The sequence below is a fragment of the Macaca nemestrina genome, chromosome 18 (assembly GCF_043159975.1).
Source record: "Macaca nemestrina isolate mMacNem1 chromosome 18, mMacNem.hap1, whole genome shotgun sequence".
NCBI lineage: Eukaryota > Metazoa > Chordata > Mammalia > Primates > Cercopithecidae > Macaca > Macaca nemestrina.
In genome coordinates, this window is record NC_092142.1 from 55,322,854 (window position 1) to 55,335,967 (window position 13,114).

Sequence of the window (13,114 nt, forward strand, 5' to 3'; positions counted from 1 at the left end):
AAGAGGCCTGTAGCACAATGGAAAGGCCTCTGGGGGTTTTGTCCCTGCTCTGCCACAAACTAAATGTGCCTATAGGCACATCTCTTCCTCTCCACGTCACAGTTTCCCATCTGGAAAATGACTATTTCTGTGTGGGCTCTAAGCAGAACCATTTCTTTGGCCAGTCTTCGCTGCAAAGGAGGCAGGGAAAGGAACTCTTCATGAGAAGGGAGTGGCTTTCAGGTGGCAGCCAGCACATCTAACACACGTATCCTTCAACTGGCCCTTGGCAGATGCCACTTTTTTGTTGTTAATTTTCATTTCTTGGCACTAGCCTTATCTTACCATCTAGATTGAGAGGCTCTGGAAGGCAGGGACCAGGCCTCAGAGGCTTTGAAGTCGGAAGAGACCTTCCAGCAGGCTGATCCCAGATGTGTCACTCCAGGAGATTTGTGTGGTTAATGACTCTACCCCTTTCACTCAAGTATTCTCTCTAGGTGAAAATGGTCCCTAGTAGGTTAAACATGAAGTGTCTGTCACTCTCATTGGAAATGACTTGTTTTTCTTCCATATAACAAGTACACATTTTTAAACATAAAACATACAAAGAAGAAAAATTTTTTAAAATCACTGAATGCCACCACCCGAAAGTGATTATTAATACATCTTGTTACATATCCTCACGTAACATCTCCCTCTCCTTCCTTCTCCCTCCATACCACACCCTACCTCCTGCCCCCACCCACAAACAGTTTTTTGAAAACAGCTGCACAGGACACACACTGTAACCAGCATTTTCACTTTACCATCCTGTCCAGATCCTGGTCTCGTAGGTTCTGTGGAGCCTTCAATTCCTGGAATGTGGCTTCCTCCCTCACTGGCATCTGACAGTTGTTTGATTAAAAATGTGTCATGTGAGGCCAGACAGGTCCGTCCCTACCTCCACTGGGGAGGCAGATGGCTCCAGGGGCCATGTCCCATTACTGCCAAGGTCTCCCTGATGGCTGGAAACCACTGGTGCTGGGCATGGGAGTGAAGCACTGGGCCCTGACCCTGACCTAGGCAGCCACAGCACAGCTCTCCGTCAGCGTTCAGAAACACATTTTGTGACACGTTAAGACAGCCTCAAAATCAGGAAATCCACCTTCTCATCCCACAACCACTCCCAACGTGTTCATTTGGTAAATGGTAAATGAGCAGATTCTCTGCTTTAGTCCAGAGAAACCCCCTCTGCCGCCCTTCTTCTTTTCTCCACTGTGGCTTGTTAACCCTTGCTGCTGCTGCTGCTGCTGCCGCTGCTACTGCTGCTGCTGCTGCTGCCGCTGCTACTGCTGCTGCTCCTCCTTCTCCTGACAAGCAGTGGTCCTCCCAGCCTTCCCTCCCCATAGACCCACTTCCCATCCTCTTCCTCAAGAGGATAGATGCAGGACACCTGACTGACTGCATATTCTCCCCTGTCCCTTGTACCAAGTATGGCAACAATAATAATAGCTAACACTGATTGACTGCCAACTGTGCTGGGCACTCTACATGGATTCATTCTTTTGATCCCAACCAGGAACCAGCTCTGTTACCATGCCCATCTCCCAGGAACAGATGTGGAAACAGAAGCGCCCAGTCTCACAGCTAGAGAGTCTGGCTCTAGAAGCCCCCGCTTCCTGTAGATCATTAAAGGGATTGTGATGGAGGAGGAGCAGCAGTCCAGTCCCAGGGCGGGGGCCAGAGCACTGATAAAGGGAGCAGACGAGGAGCATTTAATCTAGCTGGAGATGGAGTGAAAAGCCATGTGTCCCAGCAGCCTAGGGCCTCTGAGTTTGTGAACCTCCAGAAGTTGGGGGGGAAACCATATGTGTCGGTACATTTGTCACACTCTCAGAGGAGTCTATGATTCAGAGAAGGAGAATGGCTGCTGGGCCAGATGAGCCTCCAAGGTCCCTTCCAGCTCCCAAGCCTGTGGTTCTGTGACCATATAAGGTCAGCGTGCCTGGGGAGTCTCACTGCAGCTAAGTGCAGTCCTGCACTGCAAGGGGGAAGCAGAAAGCAAAGGGAGCCCAAGTCCAGGCCTCCTGCAGGGTCCCTAAGGCAGCAGACAGAGAAATGGAGGTGCGGGGAGAACCAGGGTTTCTCCTTGGTTGCCTCTTCCCAGAAAGCTCAGACTCGCGCAGGCGGGCTGGGTTGCCACCCTCTGTCTCTCCCCATATCCACGTGAGATCTCCTCTCAGCAGCGTTGCCAGGTTTCCAGAGTCCAGCTGGCGGTTTCTGTCCAAAGTCAAACACTCCACAGTCAGCCCTTGGCTGTTCAGACCTCCTGTTCCTCATGGTGCTTCTGGTTTGGTGGCCTGGAACACCCCTCAGAGTCCCTGAGTTTTTGGTGGGCATCAATGCAGAATCTAGCTGGATCTCCCTTTGATGTCCTGGCTTTGCAGTCATAAGAAATCTAGTAGGTCCCCACCCTGACACACACACACACACAACACACACACACACACACACACACACACACACACACACACACACACATCTGCCTCCTTTAGTGAGTGCTTTGGAGAGGGACAGGTGTGGGGCATCTGTGTACTCCTGAATCATGTAGTTATGTCTCACTTTATCTGAGCACTGTCTGGAGCTCAGCCCTATGCCAGGAGATATGAGAAGAGAGCAGAGATAAGTGAGATGTGGTGCTTTAATTTTAAAAATTAAAAATTAGTAAACAAGTCTTCTGGGAGATGATCTCTGATTATTATTGTTATCAAGGTATAAAACATGTACCTTTTAGTCATGTCTCTGCTGGTTCTAAGTGGCAGAAACCCAAATGAAGTTAGCTTATGCAAAATTGAGAGGGAATTATTTGGCTCATATCACTCAAAAGTTTTGGGTGGGCTTCAGGCATGGTTGGACCCAGGGACTCAAATGATGTTTCTGGGACTTGATTCTGCACTCTATCGCTCAGCTATGTAGATGAACAGCCCACCTGGGGCTGCTGCAATGTGAGATGCCACTGGCTGTTGCTAAGGTATCTCCTGGAGCCTCGCTCCTGATTTCCAAATCCTGGCCTTGTCACCTCCACGACTCAGACCTGGGCTGTCACATTAGACTGAACTCTCCAGGGCTGTATCTCCAACTCCAACCCAGAGGCCTCCTTTCCTTGCCAGAACATTGGGCAGATACAACAGGGCAAGTTCCAGTGCTTGTTTTGTGGGTGAAATCTCTGGATTCTCCCGGAGATAGGGACTCAGGGCAGAAGGAGCAGACCTGCCTTTCAGCATCTGCCATTTACCAGCTGTATGTCAAGTAAGTGGCCTAACCTACCTGAGCCTCAGTTTCCTCATCTGTAAAGAGGAGATAATTTATCTCCTGGAATTGTTTTGAAGGTTAAATGAAATGACACATGTAAAGCACTTAGCACAGAGGGTAAACCCTCAAACGGGAGCTGCAATTATTCTGCTTATTTTATACTACAAATGAAAGACATTATACTTGCCAGATTTTAACTTTAGAATGAAAATACTATTACTTTTTTTTGGTTGAGACAGAGTCTCGCTCTGTCACCCAGGCTGAAGTGCAGTGGCGTGATCTTGGCTCACTGCTACCTCCACCTCCCAGGTTGCCGCGATTCTTCTGCCTCAACCTCCCGAGTAGCTGGGACTACAGGTGTCCACCACCACATCTGGCTAATTTTTGTATTTTTCAGTAGAGACAGGGTTTCACCATATTAGCCAGGCTGGTCTCGAACTCCTGACCTCGTGATCTGCCTGCCTCGGCCTCCAAAAGTACTGGGATTACAGGCATGAGCCACTGCGTCCGGCAGAAAATACTAATAGCTACCATTTGTTTTATACTTACTATATGATAGGTACTTTTACATTTATTCCTCACAACTCTTTGCTTATGAGGAAACCAAGGCAATTAAATTGTTTACCAGGGACACACAGCTCATCCTATTCAGTGCCCAACCTCTAACCACTGCTCTACTCTGCCTTTCTAGAATGGTGTGGGGAAATAGAAAATAAAGAGGGTCTTATTTGATACATTTAAGTATATTTGCCTCAAATCAATGCTAGAAAGAAAAAAAGAAGAGGAATGTGGCATTAAAAAAAAGCTAGGGAGAAGACTTAACATTTAAAAATTCAGTGTTTTTCTGAGTGGTGGGAGTATGAATAATATTTCTTGTTGGTGAAACCCCATCTCTACTAAAAATACAAAAAATTAATTGGGCATGGTGGCGGGCGCCTGTATTCCCAACTACTCAGGAGGCTGAGGCAGGAGAATGGCCTGAACCCGGGAGGCGGAGCTTGCAGTGAGCCGAGATCCCACCACTACATTCCAGCCTGGGTGACAGAGTGAGACTCTGTCTTAAAAAAAAAAAAAAAAAAAAAAAAAAAAAAAAAAAAATTCTTCTTGTTCTGTATGTATGGTCCAAATTTTCTAGTCTTAAAGTACTTATTACATTGTAGTAGAAGGGGATATAAAATTCTACTCTGAAACAGGAAGCCTATTTTTAACCTAATATAAGCCAGTTTGAACAACTTATAGGGCTAATCATGATTTGAGCAATTTCCTCCAAATTGCAACATTTCTGCAAACTGCAAATGAAGCTTCTTTATCTTGGGACAACCCAGGCAACAGATTGAGACCTGCCAGCAGTATTTTCAGTCCATGAATTGAGGTGTGATAGAAAGGACTGTGAGCTTGGAGACCTGTGTCCTGTTCTTGGCCCAGGCTCTTACCTGCTGGGAGACATTGGGGCAATTACTTATTTTCTTTCAGCCTCAGTTTCCTCTTCTGTCAAATAGTTATAATAAAATCCCACCCTTTCCACCTGATCAAGTGTGTATGAAGATTAATGATATCAATAGGTGTGAAATAGGTTGAGGGAGGTCCCAGAGTCAGCCAGAGGTCTAGAGAGCATTCCCAGGAGAGTGGTAGGGTCTGCTGATCCCAAATGAAGCATGAGAAACTCAATGCAGTGGCTTCTGGGGAAGCATGTCATGCCATGGGGACTAGCAAATCCTGCCTGCACCACTCAGGTCACCCAGAGGGCCCCACCCTCTTAGGAGAATCTAAGTACCAGTTGCCTTTCTTTTCTGTTTTTTAGTATTTACGCTAGAGTTTACAATGTGTATCTTGACTTATTACACTTTACTTTCAAGTAATAATATATTAATACTACTTTTTTTACTTATAAGAATCTTTCTACAGTATAGACTATACTTTCATTTTATCCCTCCCATCCTTTGTGCTATTGTTGAAGTTTTATTTCTATGTATGTTATAAACATGATAATACATTTTTCAGCTTCTTCCCTCTGTTTCAATTTAGATAGTTTCTATTGCCATGTTTTCAAGTTCACTCATCTTCTGTATGTCTAATCTGCTGTTAATCCCATCCAGTGAAATTTTTATTTTAGATACTATATTTTCATCATTTTATATTCCTTTTGTTCTTTTTTACGTCTTCCATTTCTTTCCTCATATGTTCCTAATTTCCTTCAATTTCTTAGAAATATTTAAAATAGATGTTTTAAAATTCTTATTGTGAATTCCATGATCTCTGTCACTCCTGGGTCTGCTTCTGTTGACTGTATTTTCTCCTAGTTATGGGTCATGCTTTCCTGCTTCTTTGCATATTCAGAAATTTTTTGTGTGATGCTGATATTATCAATATTGTATTGTTGAATGTCTAGATTTCGTTGTTCTCATTTAAAGACTGTTTGACTTTATTCTCCAGGTAGTTAAGTTACTTGTAGATCAGCTTGATTTTTTTTTTTTAAGTTTGTTTTTAAGCTTCGTGAGGGCAGGTCTAAAGCAGCCTTTACTCTGGAGCTAGTTCAGCCCTGTTGCTATGGCATGAGCCTTCTGGCATCTCTGCTGAGTGCCCCAGGCGTTCAACAAGGACTCTTCACTCTGGCTGTTTGGAACTTGAATATCTCCTAGCCTTGAATGAGCTCTGGGAAGCGTTCAACTGATAAGCAACCTGATGCTTGTTCTTTCTTTAGTAATTGTTCCTTGACCAGCTGTGGAACCTCACCCTATCCAGCCACAGACTCCAGGGGGACCCCTATGCGCTGTCTGAAGCATCTGAAGTGCTCTCTCTTTGCAGTTTTCTCCCCTCTGGCACGCTGCCCTTCCAGCTACCTCAGCTTTCCTGAACTCACTTTTTCTCTTCAGCTCAGTGAAATGGCTGTGTTCTGCCTGGGTAACCTCCTGCACTGTGGTCTAGTAAACACCTAAAGGCGGACGCCCAGGCCATCATAGGACTCCCCTCCTCGGTCTCCCTTCTCTCAGGGATCACAGTCCTGCACTGTCTATTCTCCAGTGTCTGAAAATGCTTGTTTCATATATTTTGTCTGGTTTTCTAGTTGTTTACAGTGGGAGCTAGGAAAGATCCCTTTGAGATCTCTCTGGGGTGGTGTACCAGGGGCCTGCACTGGTTATGTACTCTCTCAAGATACTTTTACAAAACTGGACTTAGGAATAATAAAAGTGGACAGAAAGTTGATAGGGTCATTCTGATCTGCTTTTTAGGGAATCTCAGAGTGAAGACCCACAAACCAGCACCAAGTGGAATTTTGCAGCAGGAATCATTATTGTCCATCAACTGATGACTGGATAAATAAAATGTGGTACATCCCTACAGTGGAATACTATTCAGTAATAAAAAGGAATGAGCTACTGATACATGCTACATTGTGAATGAATCTTGAAAACATCGTGTTAAGTGAAAGAAACTAGTCACAAAAGACCATACATTGTATGGTTCCATTTATATGAACTGTCCAGAATAGACAAATTTATAGAAACAAAATGTACATCAGTGGTTGCTTAGGGTAGGGGCAGGGCATGGAGAGTAACTGCTAATGGATACAAAGATCCTTTTGGGGAGATTGAAATGTTCCAAAATTAGATTGTGGTGATGATTGACCAACCTTGTGAATATACTAAAAACCATTGAATTGTATACTTTAAATGGGTGGAGTGTATGGTATATGAATTATATCTCAATAAAACTGTTTTTTTTTTTTTTTTTTTTAAAGAAGAATTTTGAGCCATTTTCTCCTGCATGAAGGTAACGAAGGAATGGGAAGGAGCTGTGGTATAGTAGAAAGGAGGTCTCAGTTATTATATTGGTGCATGAACGTGTCACAAGTAGTGTTCTATCTGGGACTGAAAATGTGACCACAGAAGAGTTTACATAGTTCATTGGGGGAGGACAAATGTGGGATGTTAATCTTAAAATTCGTTTGCTCTTTCTGGATTACTTTATTTATAAGAGGATTCTTGTGGTTTTGGCATGAGCCCCTCCTTCTAGTTTTCTCTCCTGCCCGGATCCTTGTCAGCAGTGAGCACAATGTTGAGTGGCTAGCAGGCAGTGCCACGTGGCCTCTGAAAGTTGTGACTTCTCCTTTATGTCCTCTTTGTCCCTGTTCAGATCCACCAGAACGAGGGCGGTATGTGGTTAAATCCTAGCCAAGGACGAGAAAGTAGGCAAACCCTTTTATTGACTTTTCTGTTGTCAAAGATAAAGATGGTTATTTGTTCCTCTTAAGTGAATCATTTTACCTTCATTAAAAGCTGTGAGTTTTCTGTGAAAGAAAAATGCATCATCCATTTGCAGACTTTTTCCAGGGATTTTCAACAATATGCCTCTGTGTGTAAACCTAAGTTGGGACCCTGAACTTTGCTTAAACATATATTGAGTGCTTAATGTATGCCCTTCCTGTTCTAAGTGTTTTCAAGTATTATCAGCACCTCATTGATGGATTTTTCTTTCATTATGTAGGGAATGTGAAAAGACTGCATTTCTTTTTTCCAAGATTCTGTTTTTAAGTAATTTAAGTAGCTTTTCCCTTTAGATTTTATGACATTAATGTAGCAACTCAGTAACTCGGCAACCCAGCTGGACCTGGCCCACAGCCAGCCATTGCTTCTCATGCCTGTGCTCTCTGTGTTGATGAGGACAATGCTCTCATCAGGTGTGGTATGTGTGGTTTTTCTCTAGGATCATCCATGAAGATGGCTTCTCCGGAGAAGACGTGAAACAGTACAAGCCTGTTGTCTACAGCAACACCATCCAGTCCCTGGCAGCCATCGTCCGGGCCATGGACACTTTGGGCATCGAATATGGTGATAAGGAGAGAAAGGTAGGCCCCTGAGTCCATAAGCGCAGCAACAAGAGGTTCTGTCTGTGTTACCCCACTGCCTCCTCTTTATAGTGCTGGGCTGGCTTAAATGAACGAGAAGAGACTCTGCTATGTATGAAAGATATATGGTGGCACAGTCACCAACCTAAGCCATTGCATCCACACCCCTGGCAAACTCCCAGCAAACTCCCCAACTTTGCAAGTTGAATGTTGCAAGGGCTACAAAACTCCCGGATTTATTTTGCAGATGAGGAAGAGTTGGTGACAGTTTTAAATTGGGGCTGCCACAACACTGTCTAAGTACCTGTCCTTGGGCAATTAACTTGAACAGAAAAAAATATATATTAAACAAAACAAGCCTTGCCTGGCCACCATCTCCCTTCCTTAGAAGAACTTTCCTTGCCTTGCTGTGGAGTGGGGAAGGCCATTGGAACTGACTATCCTTCCTCTTTTATACCAAGGGCTGTTTTCTTCCTCCCCCAGGGAAGTATGAGGACCTACAGGGCTCTCCTTCCTGTAGAAAGTCAGTGTTCTAGAACAGGGACTGTTTGGGGGTAATGTTTCCAGGCTTCTATTAAGTGGTGAGTGGAATAAGTACTCTATAAAAACCTCTAATTTGCAAACATTTGTATTAACTGTTAAGACTGAACTATATACAGCTACACTGGCAAGGCTAAATAAAAGGAGGGAGGGAGAGAGGGAGAGGAGAAAATAGCCTCAGAATTCTATCCAGAAGCAGCTCTTTGTCCCTGTTTGGGACTGAATCTCAGTGATCCTCCCTCTGGGATCTGGAGATTGGAGAAGCGGGCAGAGGACAGGTAGAGCCTCCAAGCACCTGGGCTCTGCATCTGAGCCTCTGGATGTTGAGCATTCATCTCTGATTGCTGTGTGATTTGATTGTACATTATACACACATCCTGTCTTTGCTAAAAATCATCTTCCTCACAGAGGAAAACTGTCCTGGTTGTCTCTGTGTCTGATAAATCATCCGTGACAGGCAGCTTTAAATGTAAAATTTAATATATTATGCACAAAATCCTAATTCCATGGGGCAGAGTCATCCAGGCCAGGCACTGACTCCTCCAGGTGCTGGGGAATTGGGTGACTGAGGGTATGCCCGAGGCCAGCCCGAGGTGGAGAAACTGGGCACTAGCAGGGGCACCTGGGCCCATCTGCTGCTCCTCCTGGAGGCTAAGTTGGGAAGTTGATTCTGCAAAGGAAGCACTTCTCGCTGGAAGACTGGCTTTGGGTTTGGTCACAGAGCCAGGGCCTGTGGAAAGAGGGAATGGGGGAGTGGATGGGTCCATTCACTGCAGGTTGATGATGTGCGAGGCTTTGAGCTAGGTGCTGTGGATACAGGAATGAGCACAGCAGGGAATGGTGTCTGGTTTCAGAAAACACCTATTCAGATCATTAGAACTAGCCCAGATGTGTACACTGCTTCGTTCTTCTTAATAGCAATAGTAGGAATGAAAACAGCAACCATTTGTTGAGCACCTACTGGCTGCCAGGCACATACTAAACACTTTACATATACTGACTCATTTTATTTAACTTATTTTATTACAGCCCAGAGCAGGGAGTGCCTCATCTTATCTTCAGTCATGGTACAAGCCACAGGCCTCTGGTCTCTCTCCCTCCCTTTGGCTAAGTGGGGAGCATGGTGTCTGAATCTCAGCCAGAGAGCAGACACAGTGCAAAAGGCACACCCCCTACACACACACACACACACACACACACACACACACACACACAGGGTGTGTGAGATCTTCCAGGAGCAAATGTATTCATCTCCCAGCCAGCTTTTCCTGAAAATCTCCTATACTGATTATAACCCAGAAAAGTCAATGTGGCTTTGGAATACTTTTCTCCTTCCATTTTGGAAAACATTCATTGTTCCCATGGGATTTTTTTTTCCATTTTATTATCCTGAATGGAGAGATGATTGCTTGGGAATCGCTAGGACTATGATACGTTAAGGACTGTACTGCAGGCCCCTGGGAAACAGGGTCCCTTCTCTGGCTATTTCTCCTCCGTGGAATTTCCCAGTCAAGTAGTCAGCCTTTAAGCAGGAAGGAGGGGAAGGTTCCAATGGAAGGAGAGACTGAGAGCTAAGCAGGACTCCCTGGAGAGTCCACTGGACACAGTCGAGTCCAAGCCCAGTTCCGTTATGGCAGGTGGCACCATGGCCAGCACCTGGCCCATCCCTAGGGCAACACAGACTTGTCTGGTGTGACACTCAGGCACCGCCTTCCTGTATTCTTACAACTGTGAGGAGCAGGAAAGGAGTGAACCCAAGACCCAGACCACAGCAAGCCAGACAGCTGGAAAAGGCATTCCTGGGAGTGGACTGGTGTGGATTCGCAGCCTGTGGAGCTGGCAGAAGAGAGTGGAAGCCACCACTTCTGTCCTCTCGATAAGGACACATACCAGACCTGAGAGGGCTGCAGTATCTGCTGGTGTAGGGGCAACTCAGAGCCAAGATCCTTCCCTTTCCATGTTCTCATGGAGCTTCCTATCTAGCAGTATAGGCAGCAAACAAGCCCACAAGTAGGTGACTGCATAATGTCAGATAATGCTAAGGGCTGCAAGGAAAACAAAATAAGGTGATGTGAGAGCCTGATCTGGGGGTGGGAGGAGCAGATACTTCAGAGTGGGAGGACGAGGGGACAGAAAGTTCCAGACAAGCACCCAGGCCCTAAGGGAGGAATGAGCCTGGCGCAGAGGAATATAAAGCTCTGTTCAGCTGGAGCTACCTGCAGCCAGGCAGCTGCTGATGTCCAGATGCCCTGAGCCCAGAGCTGGGTCCCCACATTCTTCGCTTGGGTCCCCAGCCACACTCCATCTATGGGATCTGCCATTTGGATGCTGGGGAAACCACCTTATGCTGTAGAAGTCCAGATCCATGTTTTGGTCTCAACAGAAGAGACTTCCTTCCCTCTCATGTTTTCTTCACCTCTGCTGCCCACCACCAGTCATCAGGGGGTGTCTGGAGGAAGACAGCCCCACTCCCACCACCTGCCGGGGCCAGCCAGCCTTGCACTCTCCACACAGAAAAGCACCTAAGAGCTTCCTTGCTGTATCTCAGTGTCAACCCCTAGAACAGGTAGGTGTCGCTGACTTCCCCTGGCAGCGGACTCATCGCCTGTCCTGGCCCCCAGGGAAAGAGGACTGGCCGGTTTTTCCCTCAGCCTCTCTGGTGTGGAGTCACTTGGAGCCCCGTGACTATGCGTGAGCCTGAACCTGAAAGAACCTCCGCGCAGAGCAAACAGCGGGGACCTCCTTACATCCTTCTGTGGTTTCCACACCCCAGGCCCCAGCCTCAGACTACAGACCCCTCCCAGGGACCCCATGCACTCTCACGCCTCTGGGCCTTCGCTGGGGTGTGCTCTCTGCCTCTAGTGCACTCCTCTTCTCTTCCCCTCTTCCCCGTGGAACTGCCCTACTCAGTAAGGGCCCGCTAAGCTTCATCTTGTCCATGAAGCCTCCTTACCTTTTCCTCTCCTGAGGAAGAAACTCAGCTCAGCGCTTTCTCCATGAAGCTCTTATCTCACACACTAGCATGAAGATCAGTTGTTTATGCATCTTTCTGTAGAGAAGTGGGCCCTAAGGTGTAGTCAGAGTCCTTTGAGCAGCTCATAAACCCGTGAGCCTTCCTTCCAGAACAGGGGACACAGCACACATCTAGGAGATTCTGCATGCAATTTCAGGGGGGCCTGGCCCACCAGCGGAGCCCAGCCTAAGAACCCCTTCATCATTGGAGGTCTTCTGATCAGGGCCTATGTTGTTTATCTTTGGATCACCTCCTCACTCCAGTAGCCAACACAGTGCTCAGCACTTAGTAGGTCTTCAAGACCCATCCCATTAATGGAATGACATTTCTAACTTTCCCAGTGTTCACAGAAAAAAAGGCAAAGTGCCTGTAGCTTTATCACTACATGAACAGCTGTTGATTGAGAACCTACCATGTGTAGGGCTGGTGCTAAGCCCTGTGTGAAGATTCAAAGGCATGTGAGTTGGAGCCTTTAAGGAGCTGGTCATCTTCTTGGGAAGATGGAGCTCACAGGCAGAGTGAGCACAGCCCTTGCACGTGGTGGGCAGGAAGAGCTGCTTAGTGGGAGTGAAGCTGGAACCGTCCCTGAGGCAAAGGTACAGTTTGACAGGTGCAGGTGTAGGTGAGCAAAGGCCCTTGAAGCCAGGAAAAAACATGGTAGAAACAGTGGCTGGTAATGAGGGAAAGGAGAGTTAACTGGCAGAGGAGGCCAGTGGCCAGAACAGAGGACTGGGGTCTGGGCAAGGTGTGGGAAAACTGGAAGGTCCAGTTAGGTCCAGATTTGGTGGGCCCTGGAAGGTAGGCCAAGGAGTTTGGGGTTTATCCTGTTAGCAGTAGGCAGCCATGGAGAGATTTTGAGCTGGGATGGAATGAAAGTGAGATTTTAGGAAATTACTATATGGCATGTGCAGAGTGGACAGGGCGGGGAGGGGGATGGCGAGGGAAGACTAAAGATGGGGAGGCAGGTAAAGAAACTCCAGCAACAGACCACGAATAAGGTGCGAGGGGCTAGGTGAGGGGTCAGAAAGCCAGCAGAGTGATGCATAGCAACAAAGGAAATACAGGGGCCTGGTGATTAATTGACTGTTGGAAAAGGATGGGCACAAGGTGGAACCTCAGCCAGAAAGCCAGGAGGCTGGGTGGGATCGGACCACAGAGGGTGTGTCCCCTTCCAAACCTAAGGAGTTTCCAGGTGGGGGAGGTCTGCACATATCAGATGGATAGATTCAGAGAACTGAAGCTCTGGAAATTACTGACTCCAGGATAATAACGGCTTTCCATTTTTATGTTTCAGAGCCTTTATTGGAAAAGGATGGGCCTGTTATTTGTCCTGTTATTTAATAAATTTTCCTTAATGCTTAAATTATTTAATACTAACAACTACGTGTGCAGTGGGTGCTATTGTTGTCCTTGTTTTATAGGTTAAAAAAAAATGAGGCATGGAG

The 13,114-nt window shown here is 46.4% G+C and overlaps 1 protein-coding gene across 2 annotated transcripts in view; it reads left to right on the forward strand.

Moving 5' to 3' along the window:
• LOC105494072 (G protein subunit alpha o1) overlaps positions 1 to 13,114 on the forward strand; it is a 166,755-nt gene that overhangs the window by 72,776 nt on the left and 80,865 nt on the right. For both annotated transcript variants that reach the window (XM_011762177.3, XM_011762176.3), the window contains exon 3: positions 7,975 to 8,116. In XM_011762177.3, coding sequence (XP_011760479.1) covers positions 7,975 to 8,116 — 142 coding nt within the window. The remainder of the gene's footprint in view (positions 1 to 7,974; positions 8,117 to 13,114) is intronic.